The sequence below is a fragment of the Falco naumanni genome, chromosome 1 (assembly GCF_017639655.2).
Source record: "Falco naumanni isolate bFalNau1 chromosome 1, bFalNau1.pat, whole genome shotgun sequence".
Taxonomy (NCBI): Eukaryota; Metazoa; Chordata; class Aves; order Falconiformes; family Falconidae; genus Falco; species Falco naumanni.
In genome coordinates this window covers 87,317,193-87,338,909 of record NC_054054.1, presented here as the reverse complement: position 1 = coordinate 87,338,909, position 21,717 = coordinate 87,317,193, and the positions used below count along the sequence as shown (strand labels likewise).

The following is a 21,717-nucleotide window of genomic DNA, read 5'->3' as shown; positions in this document are numbered from 1 at the left end:
CGGTAGCCATTTCGTGTGAGGGCAGAAGGGGTGGTGACGGCTCTGCCGATGTGGCCGTTGTGGGAGGCTTTTCTGGCCGCTTGGCCCCTCTTCAGTCACAGAGTGTTGATGCGGCCCCCACCGCCCCTTCGCCGGACTCACGTAAAGGGCAAAACAAACAATTCGCCCGCGGCAAAGATGGCGGACATAGCAACAAAAACCGATACGGTGCTTCCAGCTGAGATGCTCCTGGGATTGGCTAGCCACACGTGTTGCTACTCCTTTCTCCCAATCCCATTGGCGAAAACTCGGAACGAGTTGTGCAGTTCGCCCAATCCGCTCTGCGAAGAAGAGACAGCCGCTTTTCCATTGGCCCGCGTACCGTGACGAGTAGACCAATAGGAAGGGGTAGTGATTTGGCGCCCAGTTTGAGTGAGGGCGGGCCGAGGTTGTCGCTGTTCCGCCGCCGCTTGGTTGCCGCCGCCATGTTCGTCTCTGACTGCCGTCGGGAGTTTTACGATGTGATTGTCAGCCAGGTACGGGCAGCTGGTCGCGGCCAGGGAGGGAGCGGTGACACCCCGGGACGTCCCGGCGGCGGGCGGAGCTATCTGCCTCAGTCCGCTCCCCTTGGGGCTGTACCGGTTCCGGCCGCCTCGGGGAGCGGAGTAGGGGCCCGCTGTGGGGGTGGCGGCGGCGGCTGAGACGCTGCGCTCCTCGGGGGGCGGCGGGGGTGGGGTGCCCGCGTCCCCGGGGCTGCCGGAACGCCGCCGGCGTGCGGACAGAAGGCCCCGGGTCGCGGTGAGGGCCGCGGTCCTGCCCGCCAGCCCAGACAGTTCGACTCCAAATCCAATACAGTACCCAAGTACTTCAGGTATTCTTGTGGAGCTTTGTTCAACCAAGACACCTCTAGATTTGTTTTCCTCCTTTATATTTTTTAACAGGTTTGATGGTGTGTTTTTTTTTCCTCCGACACCGAGTCTTGCATTCCGTCTTTGAGGTTTCTTTTGCAGGGTTTCTTGTCGCAGGTCTGGTGGGCTACTTTCATTTTTAACCCACAGTTTGCCTAGCTTTGTTCAGAGTGGATGTGTACACTAAAGTGATAAAGCTTCTGTTGGGTATTTTTTTAGCATTTCTACCTGTGAAACTGTATTATAGACTGTGCAATTGAAAGCATTTCCCTCACCTTCCCCAGCTGTGAGCAAAATCTCAGCACCACCACTACCCCCAGCACTGAAAAAGACACCAGATAAATTTGTTTGCCTTAACGAGGGCTATTTCAAGAGTTGCCTTGCTCCTGTTTTTGCTACAGATTTTCTTCAGTAAAACTTGTTCCAGATTCCACACTGAAAACATAGGCCTTTCTAGACGCGATGAAAATAGTTGTAGGGCTGACCAGCTTTGAACTTTTAGAACTATGTGTGGTTCGTAGGACTCTGAATACTAGTTTCCTCAAAGCAGCTGATGTATTTTGGGTATGTGGGATTGTTTATGTTTACAGGAACAAAAATTGGTTTATTTTGGTTGCAGAGACCATTCAAAAGCAATCCTGGTTTATGCTTATTGTGATCACTGCCTACATTTCTTACTTTACGGGTCTCACAGTGAGCTACATGTTTCACGTTGATACCTATGCTAATATTGTTACTCTGTTACTTTTGCAGCGTGTTCTACTTCTTGTTGCTTCAGATGTTGATGCATTATGTGCTTGTAAAATACTCCAAGTAAGTCTTTGTTTATTATCACTATAGGCTAACAATAAAAGAATAAGTGCTTTGAGATCCTTTTAATTGGTTTGAACTGAGGGAAGAGTGAAGATTTAATCTGTTTTCTAACTTAATTTTTCCATGAGTTATGACACTGCACGTTGGCAAGTCATACTCCCAGAGTTCATGTAGATTTGTTATTTCAGATGTCTTCAAAATTAAGATTAGTATGACGTAGAATTCTAGCACTGTATAAGAAATTTTCCCTCATCTCTGCTAACAGCCATTTGCTTCATTTCAGGCTTTGTTTCAATGTGATCATGTGCAGTATACACTCGTCCCAGTATCTGGATGGCAAGAACTTGAAACTGCCTTTCTTGAGCATAAAGATCAGGTGAAAAAATACTGGAAACTTCTTAAATTGCAGCTCATCTTATACAGATAGGCGCTTCTTCCCTTTCCCCAACTTAAAATGTCAGCTTTTAAACTAATTATTATTACTGGTTACCTCAAAACAGTGGTTAAATGTTAACATACCAATAACAAACTTGCCAGGTTTTTTATATTAGCTCAAATTAATGTGCTATAATTTTGATAGAGTAAAATTAAATTTGCGCACATTTTGAGATACAAAAGGTGGTGATATTTGGTGTTCAACATCCCTGAATTTGGTGTTGTATCTTAGAAATTCTTTTTCCTCCTCAGACATCAACTATCAGAACAGAAATACAAGTTTTTGCAATGATGACTACTTTGGAGGTTTTGTAAAGACGTTTCCCGTTTTCTGAGTTTCCTGCTAATTTAAGTAAAAAGCATTCTCTTTTTTTTCTTCTTTTTTTCTTTTGGTTGCAGTTCAAATATTTTGTTTTTATTAATTGCGGTGCCAACGTTGACCTTCTGGAGATCTTGCAGCCTGAAGAGGATGTTTCTTTTTTCGTATGTGACAGCCACAGACCTATCCATGTAGTGAATGTTTACAATGACACACAGGTAAATACATTTCTTTCACAATAAAAATCTTCACACTGTGATGGGTGGTGTAGTGCTTTTCTTTGTTTTGCAAAACTGCTTGCAGTGTTAGCTAGTAGGTCAGGAAGCAGTATTAATGGATATTTGCAGTAGTAACGTACATAATCAGAAAAAAATTGTTTTCAGTAATAAAATATATACCGTTAGCAGTCTGATGTCAGTAGTAAGCACCTGTTAATCCTGTTGCTATAAATCAAACTGCTACAAATTGGAGCATAAACATCCTCCAGAATGTAACATGTACTCTCAGCATCTAGCAACACCTAGAATTTGAGTATTAAGCACAGAGTATTTGACAACATCAACAAACAAAAAAAATTGTATTTTTTTCAGTAATGCTGTAACAAAGGAATAAATTTTTTACTCTTAATTTTGTATAAGTGTGGTCTTTATATTACAAAGCAATATTGTTGTTATGCCAGGAATCTATCACAGCCAAAATGAATTTTTAGTTTCTCTTACTAAGCATCTGAAGTATTCTTCTTGGTCATTTGAAATGTGTTGTAATCACTAAATATGATACTTTATTTTAAATAGCTTTCCTTTTTATTGCTAGATTAAGCTATTAGTTAAACAAGATGATGATCTTGATGTTCCTGCTTATGATGATATCTTCAGAGATGAAGAGGATGAAGAAGAGGACTCAGAGAATGAAAGTGATGGGTCAGAACCTGCAGAAAAACGTAGACGTTTTCAAGAGGTGTGTTTCTGCTACTTTATTATGAAAAGAAGGAAAATAAAACACTTATTACGTGCACTTTACATCATCATAATGGCATATGATTTTTAAAAATTATGTTCCAAGATTAGGTTATGCGTAATGCTGCCATTGTGTAACCAGTGAACCAAAAAGATCCATCTCTGATCATGTGCTCTGGGCTTTTCAGTCTAGCAATACAACTTGTTTAGATATAAACTTTTTTTTTCCTAATAATTGTTTGAGAAGGTAGAAGCTCAAAAATAAGTTAGCAATACATTTTGTCTGTCCTTGTAGCAGTAAACTAACAGAAGTATATTATGGTAGACAAAAAACTTAATTTGCCATATGTTATTTGTAGCATATTTTCTATTTGTACTGTACAAGGAAGCAAAGGCTTGAAGCTAGCAATATTAAAAGACAATTAAATGCAAAGGCATTCTAAGAGTGTTTGTTTTTTCCTACTAATCTACAAAGGTTGCTAATTCAGCAAAAGCAGATATCAGAAATTAAAAGGAAAATCTATAAAGAGCATACACACAAGCTGTTTTCAAATCTGTTAAGTATTTCACAAATATTAACTTGTTGGAGTTTTCAAGCTGATGATGCTATTTATGGAGCTTAAATATACAGTGAGTGCCTTCCCCCCTGCTCTGCGCCGAAGTTCATTATCTCATCTTTATTTCTCTGTGTCGTTTTTATGTTGTGAAATGGTAGGATGCAATGTTGCTAGTGTTGAAAATACTGTGTACTGGGCTTCTTATTTGTGAAGGTGGGCTAAATAAATGCTAGCACAGAAAGATGCCATGACTTTATAAAAAGTGTTTTCCTTGGAAAAATATTTGATAGTAATATTTTTGTCATTAGATGTTACTAACAGGAATCATTCTTCTTTTTGATTAAGACTTAGTCATTAAAGTATCTGAATAGGTGCTAATCTACCAGAGTGTTTTTTTCTAGCTTTTCAATATCCAAATTAATTTACAGGATGTAATAGAGAGAACAATGAAAAGACGACAAAGGCGAGAATGGGAAGCACGCAGGTGTGTTTAACTGGGTTTTTTATGTTGCTTGTATCCTTCTTTCTCTTTGCTTTGATTAAAATCTTGTTGAGAATATAAAAACATGATACTATATACTGCTTGATTTGCAGGATGCTTTAGTTCTAACATTATTCAGAAAGCAGAGAGAAATATTTACTATCTAAAAATAAAATGTTTAAATGGGTAATAGCTGTACATAGTAATTTATAAATTTGAGTAGCAACTGGTGCATTGCTTCACTTGAAGTAGCTGCAGTATTCTTATCTTGTCTATCTTAGGGTGAAATTTGTGTTTCTGTTTTCTTCCTTTACAGTCCCGCTATTGTCAATAGCAATGAGCAGGAGCAAATCAGACAGGAAAAGTTCATTAAATCCTTCCTCAAATGCTAGTTTCTTTTTTGCTTTACGAGTACATTTAAGTATGTTTTCCATGTTACTACTAAAATCTAATTGCAGAAAAACAGCTTTTAGCCCAAGTTTAATTTTTTAATTAATTGTAAAAATTAAATTTAAATATTATTTCACAACTCCTGGCATATATTTTTAATTGGATCCAATGACCAGGTCACCACTTAGTGAAATGTGGGTTTTTTTCCCCTTTTCAGAAGAGAAATTCTTTTTGATTATGAGCAATATGAATACCATGGGACATCAGTAAGTATAAACTGTAATTTGCTGTAAAAACACAATGTGCCAAGTAAAGTAATTGGACAATATTCAATGTTCTATCTAATACAATGTTATAATAATCAAACAATTTTATACATTATGATAATATAGTTATATTGGGGATTTTTACATTTTATTGTTATATATAAGATGTCATATATGTATAAGTAGTTTGACTTAGCAGTTTAATGTTTTCTGGTTGTGTACATCCAATTTTATGGTTGATTAATTACTTCATAGAAACAATACTGGTAGACTGGCAGGCAATGGCCAACTGAGTCACAGTGGCGAATGTGATGTTAACAGTGGGGGAAAATGACATACCAGAACTAACAACAAAAACTGTTATTTGATGTCTAAGTATCAGGATATTTCAAACATAGCACTTAAGATATCAAACTGTTCCTTCTGTCATTTGGCCTCTTGCCTGATTATGCTTTGTTAAGTGCTGCTTTATACGTAATGCAGGTTTGCAGAGCTGTATACGATATTTTTCTTTCTACTTAGTGTCTCAGAGTAAGACACTGGCAGATTGTCAGACAAGTGTGATTTGTAGAGCTTTAGTAACACGCTAGTACTTGGCAAATTTGTTTAACAAAGTGAAGGTATTGTGTTTATTTATCCTGTCTTTTTGCTTTTCTCTCATGTAGTCTGCGATGGTCATGTTTGATCTGGCATGGATAATGTCTAAAGATTTGAATGACATGTTGTGGTATGTTTCCGTTACCATTTTTCATAAGGGCTAGAAGCTTAAACCCTTAGTAAAAAGAGGCAAGATTTCCCAAATCTATTTGATTTCAGTAGTAGGTTCCAGTTTATTTTGTGAGTCTTGAATTTGTATGTCTTGAATTGGAGGACACATCTGTGTGAATTAGAGGCAACCAACAGATTTTGCATGGAAAAAGGGAAGATGGTGCTGTATGTGTATATCTGTTAAAGGGGGAATAATATTTGTTATTAACTTCTACATATTGTTGGTAAATGGTGTTTCTGACTTGTTCTGTTACATGCTTAGACAATTTAATATACTGTACTGGAATTTTTTTTCTGTTAACTTCTCCCCCTTTTTTTCTTTCTAATTTTAGGTGGGCTATTGTTGGCCTGACAGATCAATGGGTCCAAGATAAAATCACTCAGTAAGAAAGACTTTCTTTTAAATATACTTTTGTTAATATTATGTTTTATTTATTAATCTATCTTTTAAATTTATTTTTTTTTAGGAGTTACTAATAGCAATTGATAGGGATCAGGAAATGTATGGGAATTAGTATAGCACAGGATAATTAATAAACAGTGATATTAAATATCTTAATGACTGAATGTGATCTGATGCCTTCCAAAAATGGAAATATATATTAGAAAAACCTGTATTTTCCTTTTATACCACTCACTTTATACTATTTTTTTTAAACTCACTTTAGTTTATAATTTTGTGAACTGGTGTTTAATAGCATTGACATAAACGTAAGCTTGGTATAGTTTTATTGAAGGAAAAAAAGTGTATGTTCTGTATCCTCCAGCTTCCTTTATAGTTCTAGTTAACAAGTTTTAGATATTTTTTTCTTGTTTTTATTTCCTTCTAGATACTGTCAGATTTCTAGTAGTACGTGTGTAGACATTAATTCTGGTGTTCTATTGTTAGTAGACACTGATGTTTTTAAGGAAATAAATGCAATTAATTAATTTCATTGGTCAATCTGTCTCTGTATTGGTTTTATTTTAGCTTCAGTTGCCTGGGTGTATGGCTGAATATCAACAAAATATTATTTAACAATTTGGGTTTTTTTAAAGGTGTATCTACATTTTTCAGGCTGCTGACTGACCGATGTGTAAACTTTAGGAAGCATTTTTATATTCTCATAATCAAGAACAAAAATACAGGGGAAGAAAGTGATTTAACGGTTTGTTTCTGTTTAAGAATGAAGTATGTGACTGATATTGGAATCCTACAGCGTCATGTGTCTCGCCATAACCACCGCAATGAGGATGAAGAAAATTCTCTGTCAATCGATTGCATGCGAATAGCATTTGAGTATGAGTATCCTTGCATAAGGTCTGGGGAAAAAGAACTTTGTAAACCACAGTTCAGTTTTTATCTAGGAAAAAGAAATAAATCCCAGCACCATCTCTGCTGCTGAGAATGGAATTAAAAGAAATGGAAATGTGGATGTTTTGTTGAACCTGAATCCCTACTTCAACAGCTCATGTAGTTCGGTTCAACTTAACCTTTCAGAGAGTTACAAGTCAGTGTTGCTTGTCTTGTGTTACATGCACATGCAGCTTCTAACTCTGTCTTATGCAGTGCAACAATGCAATATATAAGGGCAACTGAAGACTAAGTTACTGCTCGGCGGGTTTTGTTACTATTTGTAACTTCAAATGATACATGTATTTATAATTATTAGCCCTAACTCCTGTTCAGTCTGCGCCTGGCACTTTACCAGCACTGGTCTCTATATGAAAGTCTCTGTAACACTTCATATACCTCTGCGAGCCTTAAGCTTTGGTCCGTACAAGGGCAGAAGAGGCTCCAGGAGTTTTTGGCTGACATGGGGTGAGTTATAAAAATCTGGATCTCGATTAAAAGATCGTTTGTTTCAATGAATTGTGGGAAAATATTGAGAATATAGCTTGTGAGTAAACTTGTTAGTTTTTAAATATGATTTTGGGGCCCTCAGTAGCTTGCAGTGTCAGAGTTGAGTTACGCAGCTTGTGTCTTGGTGTACAAAGAATACTTCATGTGTATACCTTTATGGAATAGTAGATTAATATGTAACCTATGCTTTTTCACATTTGCTCTTCAATCATTAAAGAAAAAAGAATATAAACAAATGTAGTCAGACTTAACTTGCTAAATTATCTAATATTAAAAAAGACTTATGAAAGGAAGGGAAAATATTTGTTTCTTTTGGCATATCTATCAGTGTATTTTTTCCTTCTGTTTTTAGTTTGCCTTTGAAGCAAGTGAAACAGAAGTTTAATTCCATGGACATGTCTTTGAAAGAAAATCTTCGGGAAATGATTGAAGAATCTGCAAACAAGTTTGGGTAAATTGTTCTAAATAAAATGCTTTATCTGAAAATACTTTTCAATGCAGTTAATATTTTTGTATGAGTAGGGTGTAGCATCTTGTTTGAAAAATGGTTTGAGGTTGATGAAGTAATACTAGGCTTGATGCAAATGTTAGGTATGATTTCTCTTCATGTTCTTAACACTAACATACTCAGGAGATGGCTGGTCAGTGTTGGTAATAATATTGCTAATGTTAATCTTTACTGTTTTTATTTTGCTTTGCAGAATGAAAGATTTAAGAGTTCAGACCTTCAGCATTCACTTTGGCTTTAAGAACAAGTTCTCAGCAAGTGATATAGTTTATGCAACAGCTTCTCTCATGGAGAATATAGAGAAAGAGGGCCATGAAACAACTAATTTCATTAAAGCTTTGGACAGTCTCTCCAGGTACTGAAAATATATCTCTTTGTTCTTTTAGAATTTTATTTAGGGAACAACATGGGTTACTTATGAAGGATCAATGCATCTTTTAGATAAGTCAGTGAAGAACAATCAAAGTATTCCTGTGAATAGCTTTTAGATTTCACTTCTATGTGAAAAGCTTTATTTCTATATCAAAGTGTCTATTTTGATTCTTTCTGTTGCAGGGGTAACCTGGACAAACTGCACCAAGGACTGGACCTAGCCAAAAAGCAGTTACGTGCCATTCAGCAGACAGTGGCCAGCTGTATTTGCACCAACCTTGTAATTTCTCAGGGGCCTTTTCTGTATTGCTGTCTCATGGAGGTCAGAATTCTAGTTTTTGGCTGTCTCATTTGACTGTTATATTTGGCTATATCAAACTTGAATAACACTGTTTTCCTTACTGCTTGATGGAATAAGAATGCCTCCATCAGGAAGAACCTATTTATTTATACTGTGCTATCCTCTGATGGGTCAATATTGACATCTACTCTGAACTTCCCAAAGGAAGATTCAGCCCTCTCAAAGGGGCATGTGGGTGAGCTCAAACACTAATATCGTAATGGTTCTTGTTCAGCGTTGTTTGAGCCACACAAAACTTTTAGACTTTTCAGTAGATACTAAAATTCAGTAAATGGAAGAATCATCTTGGATTGTAATTGAAATAATTCTTCTTTTCCTAGGGCACACCAGATGTGAAACTGTTTTCCAAACCAGTGTCTCTGTGCCTGCTTAGTAAATACTTACTCAAGTCATTTGTTTGCTCTGTAAGTAAATCAAAAGCTTCTGACTAACAAACTTCTGGCCTATGTAGTTGTTATTGTTCTGTTGGATACTTGCAGTCGATTATTAAAAACATATGAAAATATTAGTAATGTTTTTCTGTTAATTGGTTGGATAATTTTAGCACATCTGTGAATGCTGTTCTAGGAAATTTTCATTACTAAGATACTGTCTAAAACCTTTGTGTGATTTTGTAAGTTTTGAGGGAGCATATCACTAAATGTGTACTTTGAAGAGTCTGTTTAAGTAAAATCCTCTGATCTTTACAACTAATACAACTGAAATTAAATTGCATTTATCTTTTGTACTATTAGTGATACAATTCATTAAGGTTGAGAAGTGTCTTCAGAGTGAGCTCTTCTAAATTTGTAAATTAAATTTATGGTGATCTGTCTTTGCCAGATTGCATCTTTATGTCCTCATTTTGAAAATCAGATGTGATAAATAACTAGTTTGCCACTAGGACCAGGACAGCATTTTTAAAACTCGCTGCAAAACATTTACCTTAAGAAGAGAACACTTTAAGCAAGCTTCTATTTTGTTTACTGTAATTATGAAGAATTTTTTTATTAATTAAATCACAAAACTTGTTAAACTTTATGCTTAGTGCTATAAGACAATATGACAGGGGAAAATAATTTCTAGTGAAGACTGTGTTTGTCAATGTTTTACCTTTTGTATTTCATATAAAATGATTTTTGCAAAAAAAAAAAACCACCTGGTCCATGTTTTTAGATACCCATACCTGCAATTCTGGTTTTGTGGGGGTTTTTTGTTTGTGGCGTTTTTTTTAAGAGCTTTTTCTTTACTGTAAATCATATCTTGTCTGCCCACATAATTTCAATGTTACAATGGAAAGCAAGATTGGAGAAAAGAATTGAATTTTTTTCCTTAATGTGACTTTACTCTAGGAAAGAAGGGGATTAAGAGATTGTGTAAAGAAACAGTCTTCTGTTGAACCGCATTATAGCGATATCCTTAAATTAAGATTTGTAATAGTATCTCACATGCAAAGCTGAAACTAAATTGTTTCCTGAGTTTTGTCTAACAGTCTTTCTGACTTCCAGACAAAAAACAAGCGTTGTAAATTGCTGCCACTGGTAATGGCTGCACCAATGGATGTTGAACAGGGAACTGTGATCATGGTGGGGATTCCTCCAGAGACAGAGAGCTCTGACAAAAAGAAGTAAGCATATTGTTTCAAAGTTCTTCCTAAAGGTTATCTATAGACTTTTCCTGTCTCTGAAGCAAATATGTCTTTCCTGTACCTATTTAACCCTGAATATGTTGATTTGAATTGTATCCTCCTTAAAAAACATGCTTTTTCATATGGTATGCATGAGAAATTTTGAGAGAGGATACAGATGTTCCGCAGTTTCCTTGCAATTTGTTGTTAAGGTTTTTTTCCCCTCTCCCTCTTAACTATTTCTTTATCTTACAAGAAGGCAGTAGTTCACTATATGACCCATGACTTCATTTCTTAGACCCTGTAATGTTAAGATTCTTGCGCTTGAATAAGCGAGGTACATGTTGAATACCAGGCACATGAAAAACATCTGGAAGACATTTTCAACTCTCAGCAAGGAAAATGTTCCATGTTTCTAGCTTAGTAAATCTATCCTTTTCTGTAATGCTTATTTGGTTTTTTGTTCCTCTTCTAGCTTTTTTGGAAGAGCATTTGAGAGAGCTGCGGACAGTACCAGTTCCAGGACTTTACATAACCATTTTGACATGTCAAGTGAGTAATGCTGCCTATCGCTTCATTCACCAAATAGTCCTTTAGGGGTCAGTGTTTACGCAGTCTCCATAAAGCATGACTGTAGACAGTATAGTCATTTGTCTGTATCTTAGATGCAAACATCGAGGGTGTGTATGTGACACAATATTCCTGAGCCTAGCATAACACAAAGTATGTTATTTGTCAGTCTTTTTTCGAAGTGTTGTCTTGTGCAGATATGATTAACTACTAATACAAGCACAGGCTTATGTATCTTTTTGAGATGATGTACGTATGCGTGGGGTAATGATTTTCATATGTGCACTTCAGTGTAAAATCTATGAGGTTATCTGTGATGGGTTTTATATTTAGCAGCCAAAGTATGGTATTCATGTTACGAGATGCATTCTTTATTGTCTGTTTGAAAAATGAGGCACTTGTACAATGAGATTTGCCTATCTTTGTCCGTGCTTAAAAAAGGCAGTTTTTAACATAAGTGCTTACATATGCATGTTGAACATACAAAGAAACATGCCTAGATTTTAAAAGTGGCTGCTATATCAAGTTGTAAGCACCTAGAGACCTGAGTTCACTGAAAACTAGGAGCAAGTGCTTTGCATTGTCCAAATAAGTAGTGTCTCTTTTTGCTTCTTAAAGTTGATTAAGAATAGAAATAAGTACAGTCACAATTATTATTCTTTAAGTGTGATTATCTGGTATATCTTTCAGTTATTTGCATCTTGTAATAAAATATTTCATATTTTAGTAATTGAATTGAAAACAGAAGACCGGAGCAAATTTCTGGATGCACTCATTTCTCTCTTGTCCTAAAGGTAAGACAGCATAAGGAGAATTAATTAAAAAAATAATTACAAGTAAGTTACTAGCCTGTTAGTATCTGTAGAATGTTCTAAGAAAATGTGGCAACATCTAGTGAAAATATAAATTGAAGAGTTTCTTATGAAGACAATTGTTTTCTTCTTGGGAGGAGGCAGACAATGTATAAGCAATTTTAGGGTTTTTTCCTCCTTAAAAGATTTATTTAAGTTTTATCATCCATAAGCTTCTCTTCCACTGTTCTTAACTTCTTGTGGCTTTTTAACTTCAGCTGGAAAAGGAGCAGCAGTTCCTGTCGTGAAAGAAATTGGGGTATTAGCTAATTGTAGCTGATACACTGTTACTGGCTTTTAATTATGATGGCTGGTTTGAGCTGAAGATAGAATTTTGGCCATAGTAATACCATTCTTGGCTTTGATGCAAATGTAGAATTTGCATTTTTGTTTCACAGTCTTAAGGCTGTAGTCTATGTTAGTGTGTAGTTTTTATCTGGAATAAAGATGGGGCTCTAAGATTTTTTTTTTGTAGTTGTGACTATAGCTTCCCACTTGATCAAAGTCTGTTTTAAGCTACTTTAGGGCAAGACAGATTTTGCTGTAGATCTAATTGCTGGAATTGTCTTGAAATATTCACTGCTTTTCAATGATGAAAATGATGTTTTTATTGGAGGGGGGGGGGTGTGTGTCTGTTCTGCAGTGATGGGTGGGAATAGCTTGCTTTCTCCCAAAGAGGCAGCTAAATTGTTTTGTAAAGTCTGTTCAGACAATCTGTGAGGCTGGTTGCAAGTATATAAAGTACCTTATGGCTTTTTCATGTCTAGATAAGATTTGGTGTTTAGTATTAACATGTAAAGTAATCTGACAAGATTATCTCTACGCTACATATACAAAAGCAAAGAAATAAGGTGAAGAATTCGACAGCAGTCTGTAAATGTTGGTAGTCCTAGCCAAATCACATATGACTTAGCTTTTTGCAAAAAGCTATCAAAGCTATAATTTTTCTTCTGTAACGGTGGATCAGTATCTGCAATTGTTGTTTGTTAGATGGCATAGTCATGCGTGGCTTCCAAGATTTCTACTTTTTGTTTCTTTCTTTACGCTCTGAATACTGGTTGTTCAGTTTGTCTTCTGTCCTTGTTACACAGTGGTGTTTTCTGGCTTCTTGTGCTGGAAGCTGAGGATCAGGTGCTCTGAAATGATTTTGGATGTTCCAAAGTTCATGGTGCTGCAATGGTGATGTATTGTCTTGCTTTTTCTTAAAATGTACCGTTACAGGCCTGGACCGTTGTTTTTATGCCTCTTGGAAGGTTAAAAGGATTTTAACCTTAGGGCCCACAGACACTGAATGCTGCTTGTTTGTAAATATCCCGTCCTTGTAACGGCAAAAGTTGTCAACCAGGAGTATGTGCAAATTGGACGACTTTTTGTCAAACCTTTTATTAGTAGACATGTTCCTGTAATGAATAGTTATTGCCCAATAACAAAAAAAATAGGTTTGAAGAAGTTCCATTTTTATATTATATTATCATTTAAATATTCTTTTTTAATTGTCTTGAATGCTTTTTTTTTTTAATATAAGAAACTTGCTGAATCTCCTTGAAGTTCTAGAATGTTGAAACTTTTTTAGTACTATCAGGTTGTGGTCTTGTACTTTAACTGAAACAGCTGTTTTGTGAGATGGATTTTAAACCCCCTAAAAATCTTAAAACCTAAGTACTGAGTAACTGCCAAATACGAAATGAAAAATCAGGGGAATTTCGGTGTTGATAAAGCATTTTTCGTCATGCATTGTGATACTGTATTGTCACTTGTAGCTTGGCTTTGGGAATAACTTTCCTCGAAAGAGTCTAATCCTCAATCTTGTTCCATAACAGATTTCATGTCACTTTTGCCATAGGAAATTGTATGGTTTGTTAAGCTTAATTTGCTGTGCATTGGGTGGCTATGTATATGTGTACATTTGGAATTCTGTTCTTGCAATGTTGCTTGAATTCTCTGTGACTTCAATGTTTTCATGTATTATAATGAATGCGTAAAGGTTATGTATCATCACAACATACTTTGTCCAGAATTTTAATATAGGTTAATTTAATATTAAATGTGGTTTAAATGTAGCAAACGTAAAGCTAATTAAACTATATCTTTTTATTCAAACAGAAGTTATTTATTTTTTAAATATTGTCATTTTATCTGAGTAAAATCCCCGTGCCAAGCTACAACGGCCAAAAAATTGTACCTTCTAAGATAAAACAGAATGCCATCTTTTTGTTTTGCATGTTTACTTGGTAGTATTGACAATAAATGTATTTCCCCCTTACCAGTGTACTTTGGGTTTTGCCTGTACACAGCTTACAGTAATTTTATTACATATCTGAAGTAGATTACTGTGCTTTAAGTCTCTGGAAATGGAAACACTGAAGTTTGTTGGTTTTTTGAACACTGATACCAGTGCCAAGCCACGATGACAATGTAAAAGCTGGGAGTATGTGTGACACTTAAGTGCGCTTCTGAATATTTTCACTTTATCTTTCAGTTGCAAGCTGCTGAGTGAGTTAAGTGAATTTCTGAAATTTATCTTAAACTTATCTGTCACAAAAGAATCACTGTCATTTCCACAGCACTCAATGACTGTAACTTTAGTTCAGCTCTATCATATAGTTAGTGCTTTCATGCTTCTAGATGTAAATATCAGAGAAAAACATGGGTATGTTTAACAGTAAATACAATGTGCTCCAGTATGTAAGACCACCTTCATGAATACAGAATTAATAATGTGTGCTGGGTAAAACTGAATTTCTACTTGCTTGCTCAGTAAATGCATAAAATGTCTTGCACATCCTGGATCTTTGACTCGTGGTTCAGTGGCCATCTATCAGGGAATCCTAAACAAACAAATAAATCCCCTGTTTTCTCCTTCTACCAAACCTGTAGACAGGGGAAAAAAAAACCACGAGGAAGGCATCAAAAAGCATGGACATGTAACATCTCAGTTTAATTACTATCTCTGGTTTTAGCTACATTTAGTGTTTATGTTTTCAATACATCGAATAGTCTTGATGGGTACCTTAGCAAGCTATTGCTTTTATCTTCTTGTTTGGGGGTCTGGTTTTCCTGTTTTATTTCCTCCACCTGCTCATTAGAATCTCTGTGTGAACCTCTTCATCTCACCTCATCAGTTGTCTTATTGCTGTTGTATCCCCTGTCCCTCTCCTGGAACTTCTATGTATTTACTCAATTTCCCTTTCAGGGCATGCTTGGGTTCTGCTACCACTTTTTCCTGCTGTTGTGATAAACACAGATCTTGTGTTGCAATGAAATTGGAAGGGGGGGGGGAGTGTTTGTGTGTTTTAGTAGGTGACTCTCACAATCTTGAAAAATGGACAAATTTTCAGGCGCATGCACCCTTTAGCTTCGGCACATTGCATCGTGCTGAAAGCATGAGAAATGGGAACTAGTTTTTATAGTGGTTGTAGTTGTTTATGATGTGTTGGTAATTGCTTTACTGGCAGGTTCTTTGACCTCCAAAAGATGTGTAAGCTTCAAGCTGTTGGATCTATTACATGGAGAATAAGCTTCCCTTGTTTCCTCCTTTATTGCTTTTTGGTCTTTGGTGGTTTTTAAGGTTCTAGTTTTCCCAAGGTCTACTGGAGTTGCCAGGAATGCTTTTGCAAATTTTAGAACTGATCAGCTGTTGAACCAATCCCTAGAGCATCCAAATGTGGCCTGAAATCAGTCAGGAATGCTGACTGCTATGTGAAAAGGAAGTTATTAAATCTGTGTGGAAACCTGAAGAAGTCTCTGCTGATAGATAAACACCTTTGCATGTCAACGTGTTAAAATACGTAAAATAGTATCAAACACTCCTTATGTAGTTTATTCTATGTTATGGAGTTTGTAACTTAATATGTTAATATTACTTGGAGAATCATTGTATGGGAAGATCCAAAACTGTGGAATCCTCAGTGTGTTGACATAGAAGTAGCTCAGCTCAGCAGCAGTGAATTGGTGGTGTGAATGGCTCCCTGAAACTCTTGTGTAGTTTAGTCAAAATGGTCACTTCTTACAGTTCAGTGTTGGACAGAGACTCCATGCCAGGAACTCTTGACATATCTTCATGAAGAGATCATTATGCATTTGATTTATTTGCCCAAACAGAAAATGTATCTCCTATGAGTCTTTTAAAATAAATAAAGCACCAAGAAATTGGCCTACCCTCTTAGATGTATGGTGATATTTCACTTAGCCATGTCTGAATACTAATAGAAACGTTCCCTAAGGATTATATTTGAGCTGCAGTACCTCTTTTTCTTCCACTGTGTTTGCTTGCTGTAATAGCCTCGTAATGAGCACTTTCAATTATTTCTGCTGCTGCTAATCAGTTTTAGAGAACAATAAAAGTATGAAACAAATCCTTTAAAATGTTTTTGTTTTTTTAAGAAAATAAAATAATGAAAATCCTTAAATACCAAAGTACTGAAGTAGTTGAACAAGCTGACTAATTATACCATCCCTGCACAGTGATTCATTGCCGCTTTCTTTCTGGAGTAATAAATTTAGCCATAATTGAAATTGCATAGTAAGGACCTCATCTGATTGGAATTAAAGTGAATCCCTTTCCCCAGAAGATTCATAGTGACTTAATAGACTTGTACTTACCAATATCAAGGGTGCATAGTGGGTAATAATTAATTCTTACTTTACTGTTTCTCTTAAAAAAAAAAATAATTACAAATCTATTGTATAAATGGGCTGTTGGGTCTATGCACTTTAAACATTGTAATAACAGCCACGGGGGGAGACCATGGGCCGTTTAATTGGTATCTTGACCACTGTAATGTCAAAAGCAGGTGCTGGGGAAGAGTATAGAAACAAAACAATTGCTATGATGCTTTCTTCCAGATACAAACACAAGTACTCTCCCAGTCCTCAGACACCCTGAACCAGGTGTAGTTTCTGTGTATTTGGTAACTGTCAGTAGTTAACTGTGAACCTGGATAACTTCTTCCTGAATCCTTGTAAAATTCTAGTCTGTGCAATATTCTGTAGTGAGTAGATCAGCAACCTAGACAGATGGGTGAAAAACCACAACTTTTTAGGTTTTTTGGTTTTTTTTTTTCAACTTGCCAATTGCTAGCTTATTTGGTGCTCTGTAGTCCCGACCTTACTGTGTACTCATCATTTTGTAAATCTTTTTTATATTCTCCAGTCATCTTTTACCAGTCTTTAGAATCGCAACCTAATTTTCCCTTTTTCAGGAACTGTTCTGTACCCTGATTACCGTGTTGCTCTTCTCTGAATCATTTTCAGACAGGGGAGAACAAAACCTACACACAGTACTCAAGGTGTGGGTGCACAAGTCTATAGAGTGGTATAATAATGTTGATTATTTTCTGTCCCTCTGTTTATTAATTCTTAACACTCAACTTTGTCCTTTTGGCAACTGATGGCAAAAAAGTGATGACAAAAACAGTGAAGAGATTATAAACTCTGTTTACAATTTTAGAAACGAATTTTTGGTTACAGAAGTAACAGAAGGTTGCTGTTTATATTTTCTCTGTTGTTAATGGAAATTAAAGTCTCTACAATGATTTCTAAGCAAATTATTTTGTAAACATTCACTATTTTTACTTGCTATTGTAAAACTTATTATATACAGGAAAGAAAATATTCCTAGGTTGAATATTTGGTGATGATAGGGGGTTTTGCCTTGATCTAGAGGAGCATGTATGCCAATCCTCAAACTGTCTTTTATGCTTTGGTCCTTAGATGGGAATATGGTTGATACTACAACAATATGGGCTCTGTATTCTTCCCACTGCTCACCCTGACTACTCTTAGAGCCTACTGCTTTTATGGCAGAAGCAATAAATCAGAGATATGTCAGCGTCTGGTGTGTTTTACCTGCTGTACCATTGATTTGAGTTTATGCTAGTAGATAGCAATCATCACTTTTAAACCTGACAGGATCTGGGAGAGCCATTTTGGTCTTAATATTCTGAATGGCTTGTGGGAGAGCTGTCATTTGTTTAGCAAAATCCAGTGAAACACTAGAAAGGTTGTAGGCAACTGTCCTGACAAGTGGAATTCAATGGGACCAGAAATGAAGGTAGAGAAGTCCTGGGGAGCATAACATAAATGTTGGAAAGCTTGAGTTTGTATGTTGCTGTTCTGTCGTTCGTACAGCAAGGTTTAATCTTTGTTTTCTGAAATTTTCCAATCAAAAATTTTATTACAAAGGTATATATTCCTTCTACAGTCATGAGGTTTCTTATGGAAAGAAGTAATTAAATGGGGACGGCGGGAAAAGTGCCTTAGAATTGTCATGTTTAGAATTCGTAATCTCAGTGTCTCAGACTACAAAGGGAAAACTAACTCTGAAATGTTTCAAGACATCTTTCATTCTTTGGTTTGACTTTTTCCACTCCCATTTTCAGCACAGCATTTCCAGTCCTCAGTTGCCCATAAATACAAGAGAAGTAAAATGTTGCTTCTTTCTGTGAGAGATTGCTCTAATTGCTAGTCTGGAGTACCCTAGTTTTAAAGTCTGAAAAAGGGAAGTTTTAAAATAAATTTCTTTTGTATGGGAGTTCTCTGAAAATGGCTTTGTTGAGTTGAACTTGCCACTCAGGGTATGCTAACATGCAAAGATAGGAGTAGTATGAAAGGGTATTTATTAAAAGGGGAGTAATTAATAGTGTGTCACAGCTGAGGAAGAAACAAAACTTGAAACAGGACTGTTTTCAGGACATCATTTATTTGTTGATCTTATGTGTGTGTCTGTCAGTCATGATGGTCTTGATTCCCTCATAGAAGGCATATTCTTGAAAACATTCCTCTGAAAGTGACTTTGTGAGTCAGTCTGGCTTGTCAGAGGCAAAGCAAGCAGTGAAATATTTGTTTCTTTAAATGGAAAAATTGAAGTCCCTCTTGGCTCTTGTGTACCATTGTTGGCTTCAAGGTGGTACTGAAAGTTCCCTTTGGATCAGATTCAAGGACTAAGGAAAATCGCTGCCCAGGGTGGAGCTCTAGAGTACAGTGCCACCTTTATGCTCAGCATTTGAGTTATAAACATTTTCTTAGCAGGAAATATTACAAAACATTCTCTAGGGAAAGAAAATAATGTGAACTTTTATTTCAGACTGGACTCCGACTCTCCTCAAGCATTTGAGTTTTGTTTTTTGTCATTCAGAAGGTGGCAGAAGCAAGACAAAGGTCAAACACATTCAAAGTAGGCAAGAGATCTTTTACTCATTTGTACACAATTGCATGACAGTCCTGGGTCTGGCAGAGAGCAGAGAATGTAGGTTTCTCAGTCAGTGCTGTTGTGTGATAGAATAAGTTTTATTTCTTCTTCCCCCTCAAGGCAGGGTAGGTAGCTGGGTGGCTGCCCTGGCACTTGTTCCTTTGCCTTGCTACCCGTTACTGAGTTGAGTAGCTGGGCAATATATTAAGATCTCAATAATAAGAGATAAAAGAGTTATCTGGTAATTTGATCTCATAAAGTGTGGTATTCTCAATGAGCTGAAGGCTCAGAAAACATCCTTAAAGCAGGATTAAAATCAAGCTCTCTGTAGAAAGCTTCCATATAGTAATTTGTGAGCAAGCCTAATCATACCTCATAAACTAAACTAAAATAAGGCAGGTACACAAGCCATATCACAATGTAGTTCCTTCTGGTGGTGAATCTGGGTTTATTTTATTAAAAGAAATCTGAGGTTTCTTTATATTCTCCACTTGCACAACGTTCCTTCTGAACTCTTTGCCACTTGTTTAAGAACAGTAGATGTCTTCTCTGGGTATTCCTTGATGTTAACTAGGTTACATGTGTTAGATAAATACTGTGATATTCTGAGTCCTTTGTTTTCTTTTAAAACCAGTTCTAATTGAGATGATAGCTTCCTGCCCCTTGCAAAAAAGTAATGCTCCCTTACAAAAAGAGGTGCTGTCTTTTTAAGTGGATGAAGCACTTAGAGTCACCTCTTGTTGATACAGCCTGTCTGTTTTTTCAGTCCCTGTGGTGTTGGTGTCTCTTTCCACTGTTTAGCTCAGTGGAATTTACTTTCATTTAATCATTCATTTGCAGCATGTCAGTGGAAAATCGGAGGCACCTGCCATTGAATTGGAAAGAATTCATAGGGACATTCAGCTCTTGGTATGTTTCTTTTTGCTGAAAGAAGTCACCAAGGGGCTCCTGAAATAAGCATGCCATTCGTAATTGTCTCCTGTCTGATCTGCAAGTCGAGCTAGTAGCCTATATAGAATGGGCATGTAAAATGGTATTTTCTTTAAACACTGTTGTGGTCAATGTAGTAATTCACGATTCAAATAACAGGAGTGTGGAATACATGTCAGGTTCTTATGCTGTTTTATGGCAACTGTTTTGTGTTAGCCATCTGCCTGATTGTTTGAAGTTGTAGCTTTTTAAGGGATTGTCACATTCCTAAATATTTGTATATTACGTTAAATGTGGCATTGGAGAGCTTGAAGGAAAAGTTACTTTTGGCTCCAAATAAGTTCATTTTTAAATGAATACAGACTAAAATGAACGGAGGTGGAGGGAGGGGCATGACTCCCTTCTGTGGCTTGGGAAAATCTCCTTTTAGATGAGTGAGGCTGTTATAATAAAGCATTTCATGAGAGTGGGGAATAAACAGGAATTTAAACTGAAAGAAGCAATGATTTTGCACTAGTCATTTCTTGAGATCTGGTCTGTAGTTTCAAAATACTGCCTAAATAGATCTCGTCAGCACTGAGTATTTTTAATATTAGGAAGCAGTGATTTATCTTATAATGTTTTCCTATTGTATGGATATTTTCAATTATTCTGCTTCCAAGGATGATGGTGAGAAACTTTGGTGCTTGTAAGATACTGTTGTCTTGTATCTGCTGTTACAATTATCAGAAGTAGGTCACCTGTGAAGAGGTCACAGGATTAGAGCTAGGGTAGCTTGCAGTACAAAACTCTAAAGAGATGGAGAAGAATCTTCCTTTAAAAAGTATGCCATTCTGGATCTGGGTGGGGATGTGTGGTTTATGCCCACAAAACAGATTCTGTGAACAGCAGCATGCACTGCGGTCGAGTATGCTCTGAGGTATGAGATGACCTTCTTGGACCTCTGCTGTGTTCCTCTTCTCAGACACACACTGACTAAAATTTCTTCCACCTATTGTACAGGGTAACAATCATCTTTAAGGAAATGACCAATATGAATTTTTACCTGAGGCTGCTGTTTCCTTCAGGAAAGTCTGTTTTAACTGGAAGTGGGCCTTGTTACATTATGTGGAAGCTGTTTTTTTCTGGGTTTTTCCAGTGATAACTGTCCACTTCAAAGAAACCCAAAAGAGTATTTGGCTGCTTCCCACTAATCACTCTTTGTGGGACAGACCACATCTTGGCAGTTTTTGTTTACATGATTTCGAATTTGAAAAACCATTGCCCTACAGTCTCATGATGCAAGCCTGGTCTCCAGGCTACTCAGGGTGTCCTGCAAATCTTAGAGCCCTTAGAAAAATTAATAGGTTATAATGGAAACAAGATCTTGACCTTTACAGTTGCAGACTTGTGCTGTAATGTAATTCTGCAACTTGATACTTTAGGTGAGTTCTGTGGTGTTCTACAGTGTTCAATTTGGTATGTGCCGTACTCAACTGTCTCCAGTTATTGCTTCCTAAATAGGTCTGGAGGTTTAGTGCATTTACAGTGTCCATGTTTGACTAATTAGATGTTCATTGCTTATTAGATTAAATCAATATCAAGGTTTAATTTTATCTGTAGTTGAACATTCAGG

The 21,717-nt window shown here is 36.5% G+C and overlaps 1 protein-coding gene across 1 annotated transcript; it reads left to right on the top strand.

The window, feature by feature from the left end:
* Nucleotides 1-28: 28 nt before the first annotated feature.
* CDC45 (cell division cycle 45) lies at nt 29-14,246 on the top strand. The gene is made up of 19 exons (XM_040603153.1): nt 29-515; nt 1,641-1,700; nt 1,984-2,076; nt 2,535-2,672; nt 3,268-3,411; nt 4,396-4,451; nt 5,056-5,104; nt 5,770-5,831; nt 6,205-6,255; nt 7,038-7,157; nt 7,542-7,673; nt 8,068-8,166; nt 8,417-8,578; nt 8,779-8,917; nt 9,277-9,360; nt 10,444-10,562; nt 11,038-11,114; nt 11,860-11,926; nt 13,075-14,246. The coding sequence occupies exons 1-18, from the start codon at nt 465-467 to the stop codon at nt 11,922-11,924; spliced, it is 1,701 nt and encodes a 566-aa protein (XP_040459087.1). The 5' UTR covers nt 29-464; the 3' UTR covers nt 11,925-11,926; nt 13,075-14,246.
* The last annotated feature ends 7,471 nt before the right edge of the window (nt 14,247-21,717 follow it).